Raw genomic sequence first — 24,499 nt, 5'->3', positions numbered from 1 at the left:
TGAGAAATTGTTATATTTTGAATGTGTCCAATTCCAAACTTGAGAGAAGGATCTATTGGCCATGAGAGTATTTCTTCACTCCCACGGCAATCGATCCATTTCTATTATGTGAAAAATTATCAACCTTATTTTTAGTATGCAGATTAAATTTTTACATATTTTGAGAGAAGGATCTATTGGCCTGATACGGGTATTGTTGAAGAGAATCTCACTATTTTTGAAGAAAGTTCTCATGTTCCTAGGAATTTCTCTACTACTTGGGTATCCTATTCGTCTTATTTCTTAAGAAAGAAGAGCTATGTAAGCTTGGGCTATGGGTAGGGCGGGCTATATCCTCCCCTATAAGGGCATCAACCCCCAAGACTTAGGTACGTGCGGTTACTTGCTCAATAGCTTATTTACATTCAACATTTCAGCTCGCAACTAGAATACAATACCAACTTAAATATCAGAGCAACTTTGCCGGGTTAGCCATTGGCTAAGAAATAAGCCAATGCGCATAACCAATTCTGTGGTAGCTAAAAGTTTGGTTGCAAGTTGGAAAGAGGTTCATGTATCAGCTGAGTTACAACTTGCAACAACATAGCAATATTCCAATTAAACAATACATCAAGAACAAAGGCATTATATTTACAAGTGAGGATTGATATCAAAATAGTGATATGATAATATTACAGAAACATTAATTGCAAAAAATTTGCTACATGGCATGAAACAGTGGATAAAAGAAACAATCAATACCAGATGCTGCTCAACACATAGCTGAAAACGTATAGTGGGTAAAACCAAAAGATCTGCAAGGGAAGGCCAATCATACAGAATCAGAATGCTAAAAAATCAAAATAGATTGGAAGAGAATGCAAATACAAAAATATAACTAAACAAATACAATAAAGAAAGAAAAAGGACACCTTAGAAATACCACAAAAATCACTACCTACCTTACATGGAAAATTCATTACTACAACAATTTAAACGTAGTGAAAAGAATTAGTTAGTGGTAAAAACCAAATAATCTTATTTGACCCCAATATACTATATTGCACCATACAGAATGGAATGGTGAAACAGGACTCGTGTAGCCAACCCCATATAGTTGGGCTTAGATGATGATGATGATGATGAGTCCCACCATACTATATATAGAGAGATGTAGATGCAAATGCAATCCCTTTTTTTTTATCAGTAGAAAAGGAATTTTATTAATGAAAGATTAGGAATTACATGATCTGGGGTGTAAGTTCCATTCCAAATCAGCAAGGATTATAGATTTTCCAAAAAACATATGCCGTCTCACAGCCCGTTGTTAGGCCAGAGAATCTACCATTCCATTTGCTGTTCTTCTTACCCACTTAAAGGAAACATTTAGTTCTCTTGTTAGACTTACAATCTCCCTAAATTTATACCTAAATACCCAAGGAATCTGGGTATTAACCCCTACAGTAGACTAACCAGTTCAGCTGTCAATTCATCACTATGCTCCAAGGGTCCTGAATATTGAGCCACCACTCTACCTTCTTTATCTTTGAAGACACCCCCCTACCCCCCACCATTCCATCACTTCCCTTGCCTTGTCTATAGCCGATAGTGCCACCTCTTTCCATGTTCTTAAATTATCATTTAGTGAAAAGACTTTGAAATCATCCAAAGTTTTCACCCAATGTGCAGCTTCCAGCTTAACTAACTCGAGGATTTCTGCTTGGGTCCTACTCTTAAGTCTTATCATTGAAAATACTATCATCTCAATCTTAATATGTGGTTTATCTCTAATGCAACAACATGTACCATTTCTTTTAATGGGAATTTATACCTAACAGATTGATAAGTATCTGCTAAAGAGCTAACTTTTTAACCAATACCCATAAAATTAATCTCTACGCACTCTATTATATTCTTTTTCTAAATTAATACAATGTATGTGACAATTCTTCCTTTTCTTAAGCTTATCTAACAACTATGAAGCAATATACCCTTGACTTGTGATGGTTAGCCTCCCTGTAATGAAGCTAGGTAAATATTTGATATCCATTTTCTTTTAATGTAGATGCAATCTTTTGAAACTGTTTTGTTTTTTTTTTTTTTCATTGATTAGCTGCAATGCTAATTTTGAGCTATTAGGACCAATTACATGATATTCTTTCTATTATAGAATTGTATAATCACAAGAAATTCATATATTAAAATAATAAGAAATTGAGGCAACAAATGGACTATTCAGATACCTTGTGATCCAGAACCAGCCAAGAATTTCTACTGGCTGGTTAAAGTCGGGGAGCTATAAAAATCTGACTAAACTGTAGACTGATTAGTTGAAATGCAATTCTAAAACAAATTCTGATTGTAACCAATAGGCCCTACAAACACAAATTGCCATGTGCACATACCATGTATAGTGAAAAGAAATACGAGATAAATTATAAAATGACTCAAGTAGCTTTTTGAAAAACAATGCATACTTACATAGAATAGTTGGATACCATTACGTAAAAAGGAATATAGTTTTACAATCCCAACAAGGGGGCAAAGATCTTTTGAACCAAAGTTTTGGCATTCATCGGGCGAAATCCATTGTAGCGTTGGGATGACAACTGAGTTTAGAATAAACAAGCTGCACCAGAGAGAAATTGAAAATTTTAAGTAAATTGGTTGCAACTGTGATTAACTTAACCAAGATACTTCATGTGCAATAAACTTTACATTCAACTGAATAATGACCAAAAGAATTAAAAATCTATACAAGTAATTGCATTTGTGCATAGGATTCCAAAAGAAAATTGAATAACATTCAGTAAAAGAAGAAAGGGAGTGTCTGGTCCTTGGGCCAAGCCTTGGGCCAGGTCGGGCTGTGGACCTGGCCAAAGCTATTTATTTAAAAAATTGAAAAAAAAACTTAAAATTTTAATTTTATATGAATTTTGATGTATACGATTGCTTATATATACAACAATTAAATAAATTAGTATAATAAAATTGAAAACAATTGTTTATTTTATTAATATATTATACTATATATGATTATACAATTATATAATTATAATTTATATAATATATTATATATTATATATAATATAAATAACCGCGGGCAGCACGACCCACTCAGTCGTGCCATGCCGGCATGGCCCATGGACCATCATGTCAGGCGGCAGGTGGCACAGCCCGATTTACACCTGTAAATGGGAAGATGAAAGTAGGACCATGCTAACATATAGAGCAAATAAAATTAGTAAATTTCTTAAACCATCACCAGTAAATTATTCAGTGAAGAGGAGAGGGCCATACCAGCAGATTTCCAGAAGAAGCAGACTGCAGAGCTTGTTGGAGCACATGCTGCTTTCTCTGGACATCCACAAAGTTGGGTGCAGCCACTGCAGAGTTCTTATCCTTTGTAGTATGACCAGAAAATGTGCTAGCAACTTGGCCCTTGTCTGAAATCGAGTTCAAATTCCTACTTGGTAAGCTTCTCTGCAATGGGTTTCCAAGAATAGTGGTTTCTGTCGGGGGCACAACATTGAGATTGTATGGCTTGGCCCCATAAAAAGATGCAGAACCAGCAACTGCATGCCAGAAAGGATTCATCCATGTAAACTACTGATGACAGTAGATGCTCCGAGCAATGTGGTAATGAGTTGCGCACCTCTTTGGCCGCTGTTGAGAGAAACAAATGTGGTACCTAAATTTTTTTAACACCAGATCACCACAAGATCATTAGAGAACTTTTGGTACATCGCCCAAGTGGACACTACATAAAGAAAATGACACATACCTGGCCAGGCGTCGAAGATCCAGAACTCCCATCCATGGACACAACAGCTTGAAGTGGTGGCATGTATCTGCTTATGAAGATGGGGGTAATTTCTTAGCTATGAAATATTTATTGTTACGGTTACAATGATAAATAACCAAAACATCCAGGGAAATATAACGAGGTAATCGGATTCGCACCCAGAGAAGTAAGCCCGCCTGGTCAGCCCGCCATAGTCATCGGCAACGGAAAAGAGGTGAATTGAACTTAAACAGAGAAGAAAATTATGAGAAAAAGCAAAGATAAGGAGAAAAAAGGAAGCCACTCAATGCGATAACGTGGGGTCAATAAAACAGACACCCTGCATTGCAAAAATTGGAACTTCAAGTAGGTTTACCGGGTTTCTCCGCCTTCAAATCATTTCTTCCAGATTTTGGTTGGGCTGGCGGCGGCGGAGGCGGCTGCTGCTGTTGAACTTGTTGCGGATGTTGCTGTTCGGTGCCACCAATACTGCAACTTCCCTATCAACCTTCTCTAAATCAAGCTGTAGATCAAGAAGAACCCTTTCCTTATTTCCAATAGGTTTCTGGCACAAAATTTGAAACATTTAGTGAACAATCTCCAGAGAGATTGAAAAAAAAAAGCAAAAGATATGAACAAAATAAAGAGGAGAGATTAAAAAAAAAGCAAAAGATATGAACAAAATAAAGAGTAAAAAATTAGAAAGTAGCCATCTTCTTTCGAGCAGAAGCATTGGAAGATGACTGAGAGATCGGAGCCGGTGATGCTGCTACAACACTTGGTCTCGCCGGTGTCTCGCCGTTCTTGCATGTTAAAAAATATACCACATTTGCAGGCGGAAAGCTCTTCCGATCACCGCCATTGAGAGAGAGGGGGGGAGAGAGAGAGAGAGGGAGAGAGAAAATCGTGAGAGAGAAGGCAAGGTCTGCCACTGTTACTGCTACTGCCGGAAGCAAGAGAAGGGAAAACCTAAAAAACCCAAATAGGGAGAGAGGGGGAGAGAGAGAAAGTGCGAGAGAGGTGATGTGGGGAGAGCAAAAAGACAAAAAGAAAAAAAAGAAAGATGATGGAGAGATCAGAGCCGGTGATGCTACTACAACACTTGGTCTCGCTGGTAATGTTGAAGCTTGCCGGTGAAACTGCTAGCATGTCCGATCACCACCATTGAGAGAGATGTTACTTTGCATTTTCATTGACAGGCTCTCCTTCGGAACAGCCATCGATCAGATCTACGCGAAGAGGAGACAGGCCCGAAGGAGCTCTCCTTCGAACTTAGGAAGAAGCATCTCGAACGGCAGCGAAAATCGAAAGGCGAAGGAGCTCTCTCGAAGAGGAACTCTCCCTTCGAACTTGGGAAGAAGCATGCAATTGATGCGATACACGCGTGAAATATTTGCACGATACTCGCACGAGTAGATTCCGTTTCAGAAAACCACCTATTCCAGATTAATATACATATATATATATATATATGGATAAGATAAGATAAGAATCACTTTAACTAAACTTTTCCCTCTCTTATTTACCGAAACGAATGGGGCGTAAGGTTTAATACAGAATGCAAGTTTTGCACTCCGTATATTTGTATTTGTACTCCTTCAAACCTGAGCCTATATATTCCAAAAATGAATGAAAACCCTCTCTCTCTGGTTTCCAGTCGATCCGCCTGCGCTCTCTCGCCATTTCTTCTCTAACCTCGGTCTCTGCATATCAGCAGTAATGGTTTGATTTCACAATAACTCGGTATAGGTCTTCCTCTCTATCTTTCTCTCAGGGTAGTAAGACTTGAAAGAGGCAACTACTCTTCTTCAAGACTTCAATGGCCCGATTTCACAATCTCTCATCTTCCATTCTACTTCACATCTTGTTGGTTAAGTGATATGCTCCCTTTTGATTACTACCAACAACTCCATTCTCATCTCTTCCATCTCTCATCTTTTTCTCTATCCTCAGCCCAGCCGGCAGCCAGTACCGAACACCTCTATCCTCATCTCTTCTGTCTCTTTTCGTTCTTCCCTTAGCCAGAAGGCACTATCAACACTTTCATCCTCAATCTCAAGTCAATCCCATCTTTTTTAGACTCTTTCGTTTCTCTTCTGCTCAAGATCAATTGAAGTTAGTCAACAGCCCGCCGTGGTTCTTGATGAAGTCAGCCGACTGTTCAATGCCATGTCATGGATCCAGACGTTGATGCCCACACTCCGTTGGCTTTCCATGTTTTTATTTCAGAAAACGCCACTAAGAAACTTAGAATGTAAGATCGATTGAACATCTGCGCAAAGATCTCTGGCTGATTATTTGTTTTGAAATTGGGATTATCAAGTTCAGGCTTTTAACTCCATCCTTAGGCAACAAATCCACAAAAATTAGCAAGGGATAGTTGTGTTCTTGGTAAGTGCAAATTTTCATTGAGTTTTAGGCTTTTAGCTTGTTGCTTTGATGCTTATGGCTCTATATTGCCATTATTTGCAAACTATGACAACCTCTAACCTCAAAAGTATGGGTCGAAACAAAAATCCCTCAGTTTGTTTCTTATCAGCATAAATAATAAATTCATAACAGGCCACATGAATCTTTGTAAGTTAAAATAGAATTGCTCCTTTCTTATGTGTTATTATTTTGGAATGAATAGCTGTTTGAGAACCGCTGAAGTGGCCTCGTGACTGAACTGAATGACTTATTGCGTTAATGAATAAGTCATTAAGGAGGTTATGATCACCTTTGTTTGAATGTGATGCAGACATGGAAGGGAAGAAATTGCTAAGGAAGAAGAAATAAGTGGTCTTTAGTTTCATTATGGCATATTGGCATATTGGGTTGATTACTGTACCCCCAAAATATTTGATGGTATAACTATTTTTCCCGCTCAAAGGCAAAACAATAAATCATTCAGTTCAGCCACTTCAGCTCATCAGCTGTTATCAGATGACATCTTAATATTTCAATTCATATAAAAATATTTCAAATCTTCATGGAATGGTGATCTGGGGATGGTGTAGATCATTACCTGGCCCAAAGCTTTCATGAATTGGCATCTCACAACCTGAACCCAACACTGACCTGATTAGGGGCATACAAACAAAAATCCATTCCAATAGGGGTGCAGTGCTGGGGTGGGTTATGCAATTAACCCACCCATTGACATCCCTTACAGGTAATTGATAATTCTAATTTGCTCCATCATTGCCCTCCTAGCAGTGAAAGAAAGGGAAACTAATCTATCACAAAAATTGGGTAAGAGTAGTTTTCTCCTCCCCCCACAATGTTGTTTTCCACTATTTTAATTTTTCACTTTGCTCCTTTGATCATCATTCGTTATAAGACTTGGTTGATGTGTTTCAAAAGAATATTGATGACAAGCAGATTAAATTCTTTTGTTCCACAGATGGCTCCTCCAAGGAAGTCAAAGAAGAACAAAAAGAAATCAATGGATTCAAAGAAATGCATAAACATAAGTTTGGTTCCTCTGGAACCCAAGCCTACCGAATTTGATTGGTGGGATAGTTTTTGGCAAAAGAATTCAACTTCAGGTTCATCTCTCACTTAACCTTCACCATTTTTATCATTCTTTTTTTTTCTGGTTAATATCAAGCAAGTAGACCTTGCCATGGAAAACAGTTACCGGGTTTTCTATTTTCAAATTAAAGTTGTGTTTTTACCTTAATTTTGTTGCTTCTTATTCAGGATTTTTTCAGGATGCAGTATGGGTTCTCTTGAATGATAAATTTTAATTTCACTGTTATTGAGAAATGGAATTTTTGCAAAATCCATGATTGCAAACTGCTAATGTGATCAGACTTCATAAACAGAGTCATGTAATCTTTAAACTTGAGAATATTTAACCCTTATTCCTTAATTCCTCATTATGGGTCTTTAAATCATTTCTTACTACTTCAAACCATGACTTTTTGGTCTTCCCCTAGTTCTTCCAGCCCCATTCAACTTATAATAGATCACTTCTTACTGGTGCTATATATGAACTTGTTTGTTTGCACGTGCCCAAACCATCTTATTCTACTTTCCCTCATTTTGTCACCTATTGGAGGTTGGAGCTACTCCTAGGTTCTTTACAATAAAGTTCATTACCAATTATTTCCTTTCTAGTTTTCTCATTCATCTATCTCAATATTTTCATTTTTGCCACACTCATTTTTTAGACATGTTGTTTCTTGACTATCCAATACTTTATACAACACTATTTATCAAAAAAAAAAAAAGAAAAAAACTTTATAGAACACTGCCGACCTCTAACCATTTTATAAAGTTTTCCTTCATTTTTCCCATCATGTTATAATTCTATGGGCAACATCCTCTGATCCTCCTCAATCTTTCCCTTGTGAATTATCAAACCAGGGTAACGGAAGAAGTCACTTGGTCTCTAATCCTAATTGTACCCTGATTTCCATTCCTATTATTATTAAATTTATATTGCATATATATTCTGTTTTAGTCCTACTTATTTGATTTTGTTTAAAGGCTGTTTTGTCCTATTAATCTGTATAAAAATGTTTCCCTAGAATATAATGGATGAAATATCTGGTATATTGGCAAATACCCCCTTGGAGAAAGATTGGTTGATGAACAACACAAAGATATGTTTATATTAGGTCTAAGGAGTTTACTTGATCTTGAATAGAAAAAAAAAGAGTTTACTTGATCTCATCAGAAGAGTTCCTCTTGAACTTGAAGGATAATGCATAAATAAGATGTTACAGAGAATGTCAGGAGGTAAGTGGCATGGCAAGTTGTACAATCATTTCCATCACCATTAGATGGGAATATATAAACTGTTACACCTACAATGATTACCAATTTTCCCTATCTTCAAGCTATTCCTGCTATTTTTAAATTTTTTTTTTGTATGAATGTTTTAGTCAGTTGCTGTAACATGCATGTAGAGGTGGGAGCCACTAGAAAAGAAACTGAAGAGATTAAAGAAGAAGTGAGCATAAAGAGCACCAGTTCCAATTATTTTTGAACCCACATAATGTTATTATTTAATGACCAGAAGAACATTATTTTTTACCCTTATATTGTAAATGATGTATATGGGGCATATTCAATAGGCAATTCTATCTTTGCATGAGGAGCTTTTTCCCTTCTCAACACTTATTGTAGTAATAGAATTATTCTTTTACTTTAAGAAAGGAGAATCAGTCACCATTGGGTCCAAGGAGCTGTGATTTAAGCATTCCCTCATTCTGTGTAGCTTAACCACACTAAAACTGTAGTGCAAGCAAAAAATTGTCTTCTTATTTTCCCACCAAGTGGAGTATAGGAGATTATTCCCTATTCAATGAAATCATCCACATAAAATGTATATCTTTGTCTGAACTTAGTAAAATGAGAGCATATTAGCTGAACTTGATAGCTGTTTTGCAGGCTGTGGGATCAATCATTTTGCTCCACACCAACCATAAGGTGCATATGGCCCACAATACCAATCCCTCACTTGCATTTATGAGTGATGTGGAACAAAACGATTGGTCTCACAGCCTGTAAAACAGATATCAAGTTTAGCTAATCCTTTATCCAGTAAAACTTCCTGACCCTATCAAAAAATTTACACAATAATACATGCGTGTGTTGTGCAGAATGAAATTAGTTGTAGGACCTATCTTTTTCATTTATTTCTTTGGTTTGGGGTTTGTTCTACAGCAGTAGAAGCTTACAGAGAAGGAGAGCTTGTTTAGTGTAAAGGAACATGAAATGAGAGGTACAGTGAATGGACCACTACATCCTAGTTGGAAGAACAGAATTCTAATTATTTTGGTTTTTCTCTTACTTTCTAGTTCATGGACCAGGAGTATCCCATATCTCTAGTAGGATGAAATTGGAGTTAAAAGAAAATGCAGTCATCCTTTGAATTCCTCCCGGAAGAAACTTTAATTTTCCATCCTAGCTATTTCACTTCTCTAAATAAGAATGTTTTGTACTCTTGTTTAGTAAGTCATACTGATTTGTTGGTTTCTACCAAGGAACACTTAACACTAAACCAACCTGAGAAACAAGTGAGTATTGAGTTGTCAAAGTACATTATTGTTTTTTTTTTTGATAAATATCTAAGTACATAATTGTTATGATCCTTCACTCAATAAATGCAGGTTCGGCACCCAATGATGAAATAGAAGGATTCAAATATTTCTTCAGGGTATCAAGGAAGACATTTGGTTACATCTGTTCCCTTGTGCGACAAGATCTTGTCTCAAGGCCCCCATCAGGTCTCATCAACATTGAGGGAAGGCTTCTTAGTGTTGAAAAGCAAGTTGCAATTGCCCTAAGGAGGTTGGCCTCTGGAGACTCTCAAGTCTCAGTAGGGTGGGCCTTTGGGGTTGGGCAGTCCACAGTGTCTCAAGTGACCTGGAGATTCATTGAGGCCATGGAGGAGCGAGCTAAGCACCATCTCAAATGGCCAGATTCCAACAGAATGGAGGAGATCAAGTCCAAGTTTTTAGCAGCATTTGGATTGCCTAACTGTTGTGGTGCTATTGATGCAACCCACATAGTCATGACACTTCCAGCAGTTGAAACCTCAGAAGATTGGTGCGACCAAGCAAATAATTATAGTATGTTCATACAGGGAATTGTAGATGATGAGATGAGATTTCTTGACATTATGACTGGTTGGCCTGGTGGAATGCCCCTTTCACGGCTCTTAAAGTTCTCAGGGTTCTTCAAGCTCTGTGAGAGTATGTACCGATTGAATGGACATGTAAGAACGTTATCTGATGGAGCTGAAATTAGAGAGTTCATAGTAGGAGGTTCTGCCTATCCTCTTCTCCCTTGGCTCATCACCCCATATGAAAGCAATGGTCTGTCAAGCTCCATGGTTGATTTTAATGCAAAGCACAAGGCTGCAAGGTTGCTAGCAGAAAGGGCATTCTCACAGTTGAAGGGTACTTGGAGAATACTTCACAAGGTTATGTGGAGACCTGACAAGCAGAAGCTACCCAGTATCATCTTGGTCTGTTGTCTACTTCACAATATTGTTATAGACAGTCGAGATACACTACTACCAGATGTTCTTTTATCTGATCACCACGACCCAGGCTATGGAGCTGAAATCTGTCAACAGGTTGACCCCCAGGGGGAGACCATGAGAGAAAACCTTACTAAACATTTACAACATTGTAAATAGGATACTCCTGTGAAGTTGATCAATGTGCTAGTCCATCGTAGTTATGGATGGAGTCTCGAATTGGGCACCATCGGAAGGCAAAAACTTCTTTCCTTGTCACATTTGAGGAAATTGAGAGCAACAGTTTTAACTGTGATCAGCTTGTTTGCGCATCTAGATAACATAGAAACGAGTCATCAGTCCTTGCAGTTGGCTTCTAAGAAGCATTGTGGACTAGATTTCAATTGATCGGTGCGATCTCTGAAATGGCAAATGTAGTTGATTTGTTTGGCATCAAGGCTGTTTCTTCAAAAAATGGCATCACATCTGAAATACGTTTTTTGGTAAAACACCTGATGTTTGGTCAGCCATTTTTTCTGTAAAACGTTCTCAGACCATTGAAAAATGCCTATGTGACAGCAACAGCAATAGTACTGAACAAAAGTTTTCTGAGAAGACAGCAGCATACTCATGCAGCACCGTTTTTTCATAAAACGCCTCTCAGAAAAAGGCTGTTGATGCACGGCTATTTGCCAAATGCTGTGATCTGAATGTTTTGATGGATTCTTCCTGCGCTGATATATCACCAGTAACTCTCACATTTCAGTAGAGTTTTGATCTCAGGAGCTCATAGTGGGGTTCATCCGAATTTTTGACCCGTATTCATTATTCAATGAGCCTTGTAAACTAGTTCCGTGTTCTCAAGACAATCCCATATTCGCTCTCTCAGGTGATAGACCTCCCTACCAAAACGTTAAACACAAGCATAGACCCTACCTGCTGGCTACCATTATTTTCTTCAACTAAGCGCCAGAGAGGCTAGAGAACTATGTATATATATAATAATGCACAAAGCCACAAATAACAATTGATATAGTTCGTAGGGAGATCGAAAATTTGGAATATGCAACAGGAAAAAAAGAACATGAAAAATCTACCAGGTTAAGTGACTCCAATCTAGTGAACTTGTAGGATGAAGGCCTGTAGCTTCATTGAATATCAATCTCTCAATTCTTATACACCATTCAACACCAAGAAAAGCTAAAGAACCGTTTATAAACAATATAGAAGCTGACGTTCAAACTTCAAAGTCCACTACATCTCCATCTTCCAACCGTAAGGATTAAAACCCAGAACCAGAAGAGCACATTAGTTGCAGTACGTCAATATGACAAGTTTAGACCTAAATCCTCAGCACCGTACAGCCGAGTATAGAACCATGACATTGTGTCATGGGCGTCACCCTGCGCCAAGTTGCCCTCTCAGTCCCAACCATTAGAGCATCCACATCAGATAGCGGCTTGATGTCCACATTCCAACGGCCTGGTCCAATCACCCCACCAACGATGTAGAGCTCATCCCTCAATCCAATCATTGCAAATCCAAATCTACTTTGGAAGTCCATTGCTGATGCCACCACCTTCCTCAACCTTTGCTCCTTATACTGCTTGAAAATAACTCCGTGACTTAATACATACAGCTCCCCACGGACCACAGCCATTGGACCTTGGAGCCATCCATAATCCTCGACTGCCCACCTGCACTCAGAATTCTCATAAACCTGCACTGTTGATAGCCCCTTGTGTAAAACGTGCACCTTACCGCTGATCACCACCCCGGTGCAGGCTGAATTGTGAGTAAGACGGAGATCAGGCATAGGGACCCAAGTGTCCTTCTCTGGGTCATAGATTTCAGCCTTGGAGATCGACTTACGGAAATTGGTGAAACCACCTGCAACTACAATCTTTCCTTCCAGCACACAACATGCAAACATGGCACGGGGGACCAGCATAGAAGCTCTCCGGGTCCAGTGGTGGAGAATGGGGTCATAAGACCAAACCTCATCGGTTGCAAAGATGCCATCCTGATCACCTGTCAATGGGTCAACAGCATCACTTCCCCCACCAAGCACAAACAGTTTTCCCCCAACAGAGACAACGCCGAAGTGTGCAAGATGCCTTATTTCTGAGGGTAATACAGGAATGGTCATCCAGAGGTCTCGGAGGGGATCATATAGCTGCCACAAATTTTCTGGCTCAAATGCAGAAACACACAAAAGCTCCTCCAATGCCCCAACCTCATGCCGGGCCTTCAAGAGTTCAGGACTGCTAAGAGCGGCTCTCCATGAACGGCAGACAAGCTTCAACTTAGGATGGAGGTAATAAGGCACCCGAGCAAGGCACTGGAGAACAACTGCATCAGGGAGACCTTCAATTAATCCGGACATGACAAGGTTCCTATAACAGAATCAATTGATTCTCATTGGAGAATGATGGCTTGTATGATGGAGTATACAATCTGAAACATCAAATATGCCAGCCAGTTTAGAATATAGGAAAGAATAAATATTGAAAAACAACTTATTGTTAAGGAAATTATTCTGGATAGGAAATAAGAGGATTCTAGCTCTCAACTCAAAAGAACTAATAAATAACTTCATTATTAAATTAGTAACATTTTACCTTCTATAATATAATCTATTTAGCTCATGTGGATAAATTGATGCTTTGATTGGAGTGGAAGATATAAACATTTCCATTTTTTGTAGAAAATCAAATTGTGGTTGTTTGAATTTCAATTAAAGGGCAAAGGGGCTTATCAAAGAAAAGGAAAGATGGAAAGGAAGAAATGGAGCAACTTAAAATCTTAACGAAGATCTTCCACTCAAATTAATATTTAGAATCTAAGGTCCAGATCCACAAACAATTTCGTGCTTTTTTTCACTTTATTTTACCAACTTCTTTCCATCCAAAACCCATGTCTATAAAACTTCCATATGCATATAACAACACTCTGCCTCTGATATAAATACATGGAACCATAGAAGATCATGAACATGAACATTCATGTTGGTAAGCTCCTCAAAGCCATCTATGTAATAAAGGGAACCTTGAGCCGTTAGAGCATATTCTATGGAACCTTTTTCTATTGTTCTGGAGACTGCCTTGTAATACTAGTGATTCCTGGATGCTTTTATGCCTTGCACAACATACCATTGTCACTACTCTAATGTCCTTCACTTCTCTTATGCAAATTAGGTTATGCCAATGCCACCACTTTTACAATAACAGTAGTGCTATGAATTCTTTTGTTGTTGTTCTAGAAAATCGATTCAAGATGAAGAATACAGAGCATCACATTTTATTTAAGCATTGGAACTGCTACTATATTTAATGCTCTTTCTCCTCTTATCAGCAAACACAATCAGATGTCAATAAGATGTTTACCTTGGAAGTGTTCTCCTAAGCAATACAACAGACATTAAAAAATGCTACTTGACCTATGGTAAGCATTCCTGATCAAACATGGTATCTCACTTTTTATCAGTAAGTTTATATCACATTATTCTTGTTGCTTTAGTATCTCAAAAGAACCCAACCAAATCCAACCTCTTTGACTGGTTCCATTCTATGTACATGGATAGGCAAAAAAGAAAATGTGTTCTATATTTTTCTTTTGATCAATAACAAAACTTTCACTAAGCAAATAGAATAATTAATTACAAAGTAGGGGAGATAAACTATCTTAGCTCCCCCAATAGAATCTAGAGCCCCCAAAAAGAAAAGAACCAGGATTACAACTGAGCCCAGAATAGAGATTCCCTAATCACCCCTTTTCCTTGGCTAACCCATCAGCAAACGAGTTAGCAGATATCTTCACTCAACTGTACTTTATTTACATGTCCTTAGCCAGCCACTTGAATTTTTTCTCTTCACTACTGTAGCTTCATAACCAAGTCTAATCTTCTTTCAGCCGCCCTACCACCACCTCCAAATCCCCTCAACTACAAGCCTCCTTAATGTTCATTTCTCTTGCCCTTTGAACACCTTCCAAGGACCGCAAAGACCTCAGAGCCCTGAGGGAGTCACCTACACCAATTGGACCTGAGAAATGGCTGAGACAATCCCATTCTCATACCTGAAAACTCCCCCAATGCCAAATTGCCCAGGCTTTCCTCTACTACTGCCATCAAAGTTCAGCTTTATAAAACCAATGGGGGGAGGGATCCAAGACAGACTTAGATCTGTTTTGACCTGGCCAAAGCTAGCAACCTCTTTCCCATAAATTTTTTTCATGTACTAATTCTAGATTTCCCTATATTTTCTCCTTGTATAACTTGCATGACATAAAGCGACATCTTAGCAATGAATTAAACTTTTCCTACAAAAACTTTTGGAAAACATTTCTTTCTTTAGTCAGAACCAATAACTTTTACTAATGAAATCAGAGAAGAGCTAATGATACATAGACAGGCTTCACATAACTTGGAGAAACATGGACAAAATGCCCATGAAAATTCCTTGTTTTATCAAAATTCAAATTCCACAGGATAAGACTGCAAAAAAAGGCTAAAAAATAACAATGTGAAAAAAGCTCCTAACCTAAGTTGAGTGCTAGCATGCCATGCTTCAAAATGGCTGTATTGACACCTTGCAAGAAAATAGATCAAACAAGGAACATATTAATTGTCTAGTGTTAAAGCCTTTGCACAGTAGTGCAGCCAAACAGCTGGCTAAAGAGCCGTGAAGTAGTGCATCCTTTCTGAACTCTCAAGCTAGAGCATGCTAGTGTTAAAGCCTAAGTTTTGAATCGTTGTTAGTTGTAGTGCACTACTATTCGTTTTTCCACACACTCTCAAAGATGGTTATTTTGCTCATGCACTAAGGGCTATTCAAATCGCTTTTTTTTAATCTAACATAGTATACCCACAAAAAAACGGGTCTAAAATGTTGCCTTTGTTACTAAGTAACATTTAATATGAACAATAGTGTTCATCCTGAAAATTAGCTTTTCAATGTTACACATGTCAAGAATCCATAGTGTCAGAATTTGATGCATGTCAGTCGCAGATGCATCATCCATTTAGAAGAGTCTATGCAACACTGATCCAAACACAACATATGAGAAGATGGAAAGAGACTTAAAAGCCCCCAGAGTAGTGGCAAAGCAACCTCATGCAAACACAGAATTCCAGCTTTTTTATTGAAAAGGAATAATAATTCCAAAAACCCCAGGTACATTTTGATAAGGATGTTCACCTGATATTAAATGATGAGGAGAAAAGCCAAGTCATTGATCAAATACAGGTGTGGGAAAGTTTTTTCTCTGTAGGAAAGATATCCAGCTTGCACATCCCCTTTTAAATTCTCCTTATTAAGAAGGAAAAATATATGACAAGGCCTACATCCATATTTCCCTAACAGATTTCTGCTTTAAGAGATTACTAGAGTTAAACATCTTTTAATCTTGTATTCAAAGCCACTTCTTCATTTAGGCTGCATTTGGCATTCCTTATTTTAAGGATTTATCTCCTTTTTGCAGTTAAAAATTCAGTGTTCATAAGGGCATTTTAATTGCAAAAAAGAGATTAAGTCCTTAAAATAAGGAATGCCGAATGCAGCCTTAGCCTAATACTCTATAAATATCATCAGTAGCTGAACAAGTATGAAAACAATAACCCAGTTAGGTGGCATTTGAAAGTATAAACTATGACAACTCTGGAACTTTCAACCAGAGTGACAATTGCAATTTATTCTTTTTGAACATATGTACAAGGGTATTCTTGTCATTATGAAATCTTTAGAAGGCTAGGAGTAAAGGAAGCACTAATATACACAACTAAAATATGATAAGTGGTGATTCAATCACTTGTTGATCAGAGAAAAATTCAGATATAACTAAACCTTTTAGAGGTATAACCAAACACATTAAAAGAGGGATAACCACTTGTGCAATTATTTTTAGACATGGGTGGCAAGTATCTAGGTTTTCAAACACCACCTTATTAAATTCATATGCCATATTCTCTACAAAGAAATTGAACTCTATTATCTCAAATATCCAGAGTTTTATGTGATGAGGCACTAATTTCTATTACCTAGACTGAAACAAGAAGCAGGAGTATCTGCCACATTGGTCTCTCAGTGGAAAGCCATTCATCGCACTTTGCCTTTTCTACTTTGGTTTGTCAGGTATGATGTTTGCTTTGGGGCTTCTGTTAAATTTTGGGAGGATACTTGGGTTGGCTGTAGTCTGCTGAAGGATCTCTTTTCTACCTTATATTTGGTATCCCTGTATAAAAATGAATGTGTCTAAATGTATTGTTCCTCCTTTACTCCCTGTGGGCCCCAATTGGGACTTTGGCTTTCGGAGAGGCCTAAGAGACAGTGAAGTTTCAGCTTGTTCAGAAATTTTACAAATACATCAAAATGTCAATTTAGACCCTGACAAACCTGATAAGCTTATTTGGGCCCCATTCTAAGGGTTTGTTCTATTATGCCTCTTTGTTTAAGACTGTGTGCATCTCTTCAGACCCTCCATCCTTTCCCTTTAAAGAATTCTGGTGTAGACCCATTCCTTACAAAGTAAGAGCTTTTTGTTGGGAAGTAGTGCATGGGAAGATTAATACTCTAGATATGTTACAAAAGAAAATGCCTAATTCTTGTCTCTCTCCTAATTGGTGCATACTGTGTAAATCCAATAAAGAGAGTTGCTATCACCTATTGATCTCTTGTCCTTTTATTGGAGAGATTTGGATTTCATTGTTCTCTTTGTTTGGGTGCAGGTGGACTTCACCATCAGAGGTCAATATGCTATTCAACCCTTCTTTGTTTTCGTGGCCCAAAGAAAGGGGAAGAATAATGTGTAGATGTGTTAGAGCAGCTATGGTGTGGACTATATGGGAAGAAAGGAATGCTAGGATCTTCTCAGGTAAAGAGAGACACAAAGAAGCTGTTAGGGATTGTGCAATGGTCAGGGTGGTCCATTGGGTGAGGACTTTGGAGTTGTTCTCCCAATTCTCCCCATTGGTGATGTTTGGAGGAATTGGGAAGTAATTGCAAAAATCTCTTCAAGAAAGGAACGTGTGGAGATGCAATGGTCACCTCCAATGGAAGGCTTCGTTAAACTGAATTTCGATGGGAGCAGCCAAGGAAATCCAGGCCCCTCGGGTATAGGAGGGGTATTGAGAGATTTAGAAGGTAAACTTATAGCCTTGTTTTCCAGCCCCGTGGGCTTGGGTGGCTCTCTCAAAGCAGAGTTGCTGGAAGCATTACAAGGGGTGCAGATTGCCAATGAGTTACAGTTAGCAAATTTGGTGATAGAAGGGGATTCAAAAGTGGTGGTGGGCTGTCTAAAGGACCTGGACTCTATAACCTGGTGCTACAGAAATGAAATGAAGAAGTTTAAGTGGCTTACTAGGAATATGAATCTCAGGATACAATGGGTGAGGAGATCTGCAAATGAGATGGCTGATGCTTTGGCTAAGCAAGGGGTGAATAGGGATGTATTGTTTTGGGCTCCATTGTAATTTTCTTTGCTCTTTGCATTTTATAGAGAGATAGCATCTCGTGCCTCTCTAAGGGATGCTTGTAAAGTCTAATAAAAGCTCATCTTATTTATAAAAAAAAAGTACATCAAGAAGGTAAAAGATAACAAAAAATGCAAGGAAACAAAGGGTGCTATTTAATGTTATGTGTTGGTGGACAGTAGGAAAAAGAAAAATGCAATGGTAGCATCAAACAAAAAGATACTGCAAGTCTGAGAGAACTAAAAATATCTGATATCAGAACTGGGGGTGGGAGGAGATTAGCAAAGGAAATAAGAAGGGCCATCACTGATATTGATCCCAGAAGTGGACTCAGACTAATGTTTGGCATATTTTTACACAAAGGGGCCGCTCTCAGACTTGAACTCAATTTCACACTTGTCAGCCTAAGATTTTACCATTGTAACAAGCAATGGCCCCTGGAATTGGCAAAGAAAATCAACATTTTAAATAGCAGGATAAAATATGGCATTAGTAATATAGTATCCGGTAATCAAAAACTTAAAATACAAAATACCATCTTAACCAAAATCTGGCCTTTTCTAATACTGTTTTCTTTTCACCTAATAAAAGCCTTGACATCACTCAAAGAAATGAAAAAAAAAAGAAATCCAAACCTTCAGTCAAGAATATAGGGGAGAGGTAAAACTCTAACCAGCAGAAAGGGGAAAAAATACCATATGAATTGGTGAAAATTTAAGGTTTGACACTTCAGTTAATGTACAGGAAAAAGAAAAGTTCAGAAAGTTTAGCTTAGTTACAGATATCAGCCACACTTGTGGAAAAAAACATGAGGGCAATGCATATGAAATGCTTGTAGAGATTCGTAAGAAATAAATAAATTTAGGGCATGCGAAAAATAAGAGTATGCTAAATCTAAAATTTAGCAAGAACTTATAGTTAAGAAAAGAAAGAGAGAAAGGGGAAATCAATAAATAATAAACTAGGAATATAAATAAGGAATACAAGAGTATTGTCATTGTTATTAACCTATCCTTATTTGTGACATTAGTAATCAATCGGCCAATGGAAAAGAAATAAAATCCCCAGCATCCAATTATGACCTATGATACAAGATACCTATACAAAGATGCCATATTATGTCAGATACTTGAAATTATAGTGTAAATTCTGTGTCCAACACCATACCTAGCTGTTTCTGACCAATATAGATTACTACCAAAGTTAATATATGTTTAAACCTTGAGAAGTGACCAGTATTGTTGACACAGGTAGAATCCAAACAAACCACTGCAGTAATTGCACTATAAGTTTAATCATCACTAATACTGTCAATTGATCTGATGTTATATGGGAATCCAAAGGAGCTATGAAGTAATGAAGAAAGGAAAAGAATAATGTTGTTTAATAATAGGTTTCTTTTAAAGAACCTTGTATGATTAAAAGAAATAGATACACGAAATGTGAGTTCAATAAACAGTGGCTTGTCCAGTGCATGCTGTTTAGACAAAAGAAAGCAACTAAATAAAGGGCCAATTTTGTATGGATTTCTAAGAAGCCAGATACAATACAGAAAAAAAGGGGGTCAGATAGAAACTGTAGTATGGACAAAGAATTAGTGCCAATTGCATGTTACTACTGAAATTTATAGGAAGAGAATTTGTACAACATGGACAGTTTTGAAGGAAGAGTTCATATTTGCAAAATAAGCTACTGTCTAAAGCATGTAATCTCGAACACAAATCTCACACTAGTAGAGTATACAAAATTATAAATGGTGGAAAAAGTACAAAAGAAAACTACTAGAGATTAGTGGGAGTGATATTGAACATAAACTTAGCAGGACTAACTATCTGGATTTTTAACCTATCATATCAGATTAGCAAGGCAAGAAAGAAATTAATCAGGCTTCGTAAAACCAACCTTATTGATTTTGAAAGTGCCCCTCTTTCTACAAAATATTCTTTACAAAGCCAATCAATCTGCAAAATGCACTTTTATAAAAATTATGGATTGAGATATTTAAAACATATTTCCTAAAATCCATCACATCAAACAATGAATTTATGCAGAAAAGAGCATATAAAGGAACACGAATTCCTGCATTTTCATTTGAAATTATTGAATGCTCAAGTCATTATAAAAGCAGAATCATCCAATGACACATGCACATCAACAATCAGCTTCATTAACACTCTACCAAAAAATAACGTGTTCTTAAAGCAATTCCATTATAGGGAATATTCAATCTCGCATCATTAACAGAATCCACTGTATAAACAGGTATTTTCAAAAGTAAGGAAAGGAAAAAAGAATATAAAGAAAGTGGATGTAGATAAAATCAAAATCAGAATAACCAAGACATTTCTATTGTGGAACAGGATTTCCAACCACAAATAACAGCATAATGCACAGCCGTGCCATAAATTTCCTGATCCATGTTGAAAGACCTAGTTCTTACCAAGAAAATGTTGAAACACCTAGTAAAAGCAAATTCATGGTGAACAAACAAAAATTTCCAAATATGGAACCCAAAAAAATCAAATGAGATGCACGGGTCATCACAAGAAGAGCTACATGAAACCCAAAAAACAAAAAAAAAAAAAGAAGCAACTCGTTACACATCAAAATTCGACCTAGAATCTGCAACCACATCCGGAGATCCACATCTTTAATTCATAGACGCCTTCTGGCTTCTTGCATAAGCCAGAAGAGATCAAAACATAAACCTAACAGGTTTAACTGCAGAACCCTAACACCCAGCACTACGCAGTACACACATGCATAAAGACTCTTCATCTCTCTCTCTCTTTCTCTCCGACAGAAATAACTGCTATTCAGAAATTATGCTCTTTGGGCATAAAACCCACTTGAGATTCGCTACAAAAATTAATGGGTACCCAGTGATTCTAGAAAAGCGTAAGAAACAAAAGAGAATTTGGAGGAAATTTGAGCAAAGAATGACAGGCAACCTACTAGAATCTTTACTCTTCTGTCTCACAATGAGGGAGAGGGAAAGGTTTTCTACCTCGAACGCCGACTGACGAAGAAAACAATATTTTAAAGAAGGCGTTTCCTTTCCTCTGTGATTCAGATCTTCTGTTCTAGATTGGTCGAAGAAAAGAGAGCGAGCATTCTAAAGGTGAAGCAGAAGAAGAAGGAAGAAGTAGCGTTGGATTGCGTTTGAAGATATGCGCATAAGCGTTTTACATGTTCTGGACTTCTGGGAATAGATAGATAGGGAGGCGGAGAGGAATGGAATGGAAATATGGAACGGAGAGAGGATTTCCAAATTTTCACGTAACGGTAATGGGCCGCTGAGTTGAGGTGCTAAACCCGTGCTTACACCCAAAACAAGAGAGAATATTCGTGTGTGAGGGTTATTTTCGTCATTTAGTCGTGTGATGAACCTATTTGGGTACACTCCATCTAGATAAATTGTAGGGCATATCCCATTATAATAATAAAAAATGGTGTCTTCAAAAATTAATAATAATAAAAATGGGCACTTTCGTCCTTTTGAAAATGAATGTTTTTTTTTTTTGAGTAAAATGTGTAAAGCTTTTATCCCCCATTTGTCAAAATGAAGCATGCCCAAATTACCTTCGACCCCATACTCAACTAGGGGAGGAGCGAGGATGGGGGCTAAGAGCTTTGATATATAGTAGTGATATAAGTAGGTAATTTGGGGGCATGGGGCTGCGGGACCAAGGCTCCCCTTCTGGTTAGTAATCGGATTGGATTTGGATTTTATCGATTTTTATTTTAATTTTTTAAATTTTATAATTTTAAATATAATTATATTAAAATTAATAAATATTATAATATAATTGGATTTGGATTTTAATTAAATCAGGTGGAGTTAAATCCAAATTCAATATGATTATATAAATACATTATACTCCAAGGCTCCCCTTGGCCTTGGCCTGGGCTCCCTTGGTTAGGATTGTAATCGGATTGGATTTGGATTTTATCGATTTTATTTTAAATTTTAAAATTTTATAATTTTAAATATAATTATATTAAAATAATAAATATTATAATATAATTGGATTTGGATTTTAATCAAATCAGGTGGAATTAAATCCAAATTCAATATGATTACATAAATACATTATACAAATTCGAGATAATAAGATTAGATGTCGGATTGGGTTGCAAATTTCCAAACATCATTGATAGGCTTAATAGGCTTAATGAGAATGGAGCCAACTAGTTTCAACTAGAGGTGCTTACAGTTCGGCCGAACTGTGGGAAAATTTTTTAGATTGAACCGACATGTTCGGTTTTTAAATCTAACCGAACTGAAATCCAAACGATGCAACCGGTTAACCGCAGTTCGGTTTTTTGGTTTTTTATGCACTGAAAATTAAAAAAAAAATGAAAAAGAAAAAACTTTCCTTTAGCAGATTGAGAGTAAAGAAAAGTGAACAAAACTAAGACTGAGATTGGATGAGAGATTGAGAGAGATGAGTAACTGAGACTAATAGAGAAGAGGAGGGCGTTGGGGAAGAAGAAGAATCTGAGAGAGAGAACAGAGACCGAGACAGATGGTCACCTGGTCGGACGTCAGTGATGGTGACTCGATCATCGGAGATTGTCGATGATTGGATCGGAGGGCGGAGCGTTGGAGGCCATTGCTCCGTTGGGGAAGAAGAGAACTAAGACCGAGAGTGACAAAGAAAACTTAGAGTCTCTGGCAGTGAGTTCGCATGAATTCACTTGTTCGCCAGTCTGCCAGCCTTTTGAAGAGAAAGGCTAAAAAAGCCTAAATTTGCCTGTTCACCAGTCGCTAGTCTACCAACCTTTTGAAGAGAAAGGCTGAAAAAGCCTGAGTTCGCCTGTTCACCAGTCGCCAGTCTGTCGGCCTTTTGAAGGGAAAGGTTGAAAAAGCCTGAGTTCGCCTGTTTGCCAGTCGTCAGTCTACCTTCAAAAGGCTGAAAGCCTGAATTAGATTTTCAAAAAAATAAAAAAGTCATATATAATATATATATAATATTTATATAAATAAATATATATATATATATATCAGTTGGTTCGGTTAATCACCGGTTTTTTTAAATGGTTAATTGAAACCGAACCGAAACTGCCGGTTTTTTGAAAACATCGAATCAAAATCGAATTAGCCGATTCGGTTAATTGATTTTTCAGTTCAGTTTCGGTCGGTTCGGTTTTTTGATTTTTTTTGCTCACCCTTAATTTCAACATTAATATTTAACTAACGACAAAGGTGTTGTTTGGCATCATGGTGTTGCATGCCCGTTTCCATCCACGTATGCACCACATAGGCATTTAGGCTCCAATGGTAAAAAATCATATTTGGTTAGGCCGTTTTTAGTTAAAAACGTGAAGAAACGAAAAAGGTTTTTGAGCAGGAGTAGACCTATTCATGGGTCGGGCCGGGCTTTCACTCTGTATTAACAGATTTTTTTAAGGCCCGAGCCCGAGCCCGAGCCCGACTTGACCATCGAGCCTACAACTTGGGCCCGAGCCCGAAATTTAGCCCATGTTGATACTACTGCTGAAGCGGCTGAATAGAGAAAGAGAGAGTGAGAGAGAAATTATAAAGAAAAATATAAAAAAATGTATATATTAAATTATAAATATATATATTTCAATAAAATGTTATATTATTTATATATTTTATATAATATATAAAATACACATTATGTATTTTATAAAATATATAATACTGAGTCGGGCCGGGCTTTTTTGACAAATCCCGAGACCGACCCATAACACAGTCGGGCTTACTGTGTTAGGCCCGAGGTCAGGCCCGCGGGCCTAATTACATGACCAAGCCCGACCGGGGTGCGGGCAGGGCCGGGCCGGGCCATCGGGCTACCCGGCCCATGAACAGGTCTAAGCAGGAGACCAACATTTCTCCCAACGCCAAGGTGACGTGGCTCTGATGTGTGTGCTGAGTTGGCAGTTAGTGAACATTATCCAGTGCATCGTGAATTCGTGATGCACTATTGTTTCTTTGGATGTTTTATGGAACCGAGCAAACAATGAGCCCTAACAGGAGAAGAAACAGAGTGCCGCTGCTCGTTGCTTCAGGTTTGGAGCTTGGAGCTCTCCCTTCTTCCATCCTCCTCATTCTTGATCCATTTTTTTTCTTGTTTTTTTGTTTGCATTTATCTTAAGATTAGTATTTGTAGCAGTGACAGTATCGAAGAGAGAACTTTTGAAAAATATAAGAAACTCCACTGCAGCCGCAGGTAGAGTTCATTCTCGTCTAGTGATGGGTGTGTTTTTTCTTAATTTCAAGTATTGTTTGCTGCCATGTGAATGGTTCTCTCCATTGTTTTGTGAAAATTTGTCTATTTTT

The 24,499-nt window shown here is 37.7% G+C and overlaps 2 protein-coding genes and 1 long non-coding RNA gene across 13 annotated transcripts; 1 reads left to right on the top strand and 2 right to left on the bottom strand.

The window, feature by feature from the left end:
• Nucleotides 1–597: 597 nt before the first annotated feature.
• LOC104598623 (uncharacterized) lies at nucleotides 598–5,201 on the bottom strand. 4 transcript variants are annotated; one of them, XR_016077119.1, is made up of 8 exons: nucleotides 4,140–5,201; nucleotides 3,943–4,008; nucleotides 3,764–3,830; nucleotides 3,635–3,670; nucleotides 3,280–3,554; nucleotides 2,461–2,608; nucleotides 2,223–2,354; nucleotides 598–794 (listed from the first exon to the last, which is right to left on the bottom strand). It is a non-coding gene; the product is annotated as an uncharacterized LOC104598623 (long non-coding RNA). The 4 variants fall into 4 exon arrangements; XR_016077118.1 differs by having other exon boundaries at nucleotides 3,280–3,670; nucleotides 4,140–4,328; nucleotides 4,474–5,194; XR_016077116.1 differs by having other exon boundaries at nucleotides 3,280–3,670; nucleotides 4,140–5,194.
• A 143-nt stretch (nucleotides 5,202–5,344) lies between these two features.
• LOC104598624 (nuclease) lies at nucleotides 5,345–11,418 on the top strand. The gene is made up of 3 exons (XM_010260783.3): nucleotides 5,345–6,154; nucleotides 7,149–7,293; nucleotides 9,868–11,418. Exons 2-3 carry the CDS (start codon nucleotides 7,149–7,151, stop codon nucleotides 10,899–10,901), a joined length of 1,179 nt encoding a protein of 392 aa, XP_010259085.2. The 5' UTR covers nucleotides 5,345–6,154; the 3' UTR covers nucleotides 10,902–11,418.
• Nucleotides 11,419–11,849: 431 nt separating this feature from the next.
• Nucleotides 11,850–22,865, bottom strand: LOC104598625 (F-box/kelch-repeat protein SKIP30). 8 transcript variants are annotated; one of them, XM_010260785.3, is made up of 3 exons: nucleotides 22,727–22,865; nucleotides 20,092–20,150; nucleotides 11,850–13,178 (listed from the first exon to the last, which is right to left on the bottom strand). In XM_010260785.3, the coding sequence occupies exon 3, from the start codon at nucleotides 13,105–13,107 to the stop codon at nucleotides 12,064–12,066; it is 1,044 nt and encodes a 347-aa protein (XP_010259087.1). In that variant the 5' UTR covers nucleotides 13,108–13,178; nucleotides 20,092–20,150; nucleotides 22,727–22,865; the 3' UTR covers nucleotides 11,850–12,063. The 8 variants fall into 8 exon arrangements, with proteins under 8 accessions (XP_010259087.1, XP_088745390.1, XP_010259089.1 ...); XM_088889264.1 differs by lacking the exon at nucleotides 22,727–22,865 and adding an exon at nucleotides 21,145–21,512 and having other exon boundaries at nucleotides 20,092–20,162; XM_010260787.3 differs by lacking the exon at nucleotides 22,727–22,865 and adding an exon at nucleotides 21,145–21,512.
• Nucleotides 22,866–24,499: the final 1,634 nt, after the last annotated feature.

This window comes from Nelumbo nucifera, chromosome 6, assembly GCF_055504915.1.
Source record: "Nelumbo nucifera cultivar China Antique chromosome 6, China Antique-T2T, whole genome shotgun sequence".
NCBI lineage: Eukaryota > Viridiplantae > Streptophyta > Magnoliopsida > Proteales > Nelumbonaceae > Nelumbo > Nelumbo nucifera.
Note: the sequence above shows the minus strand (reverse complement) of the source record. Positions and strands in the feature narration are given on the sequence as shown.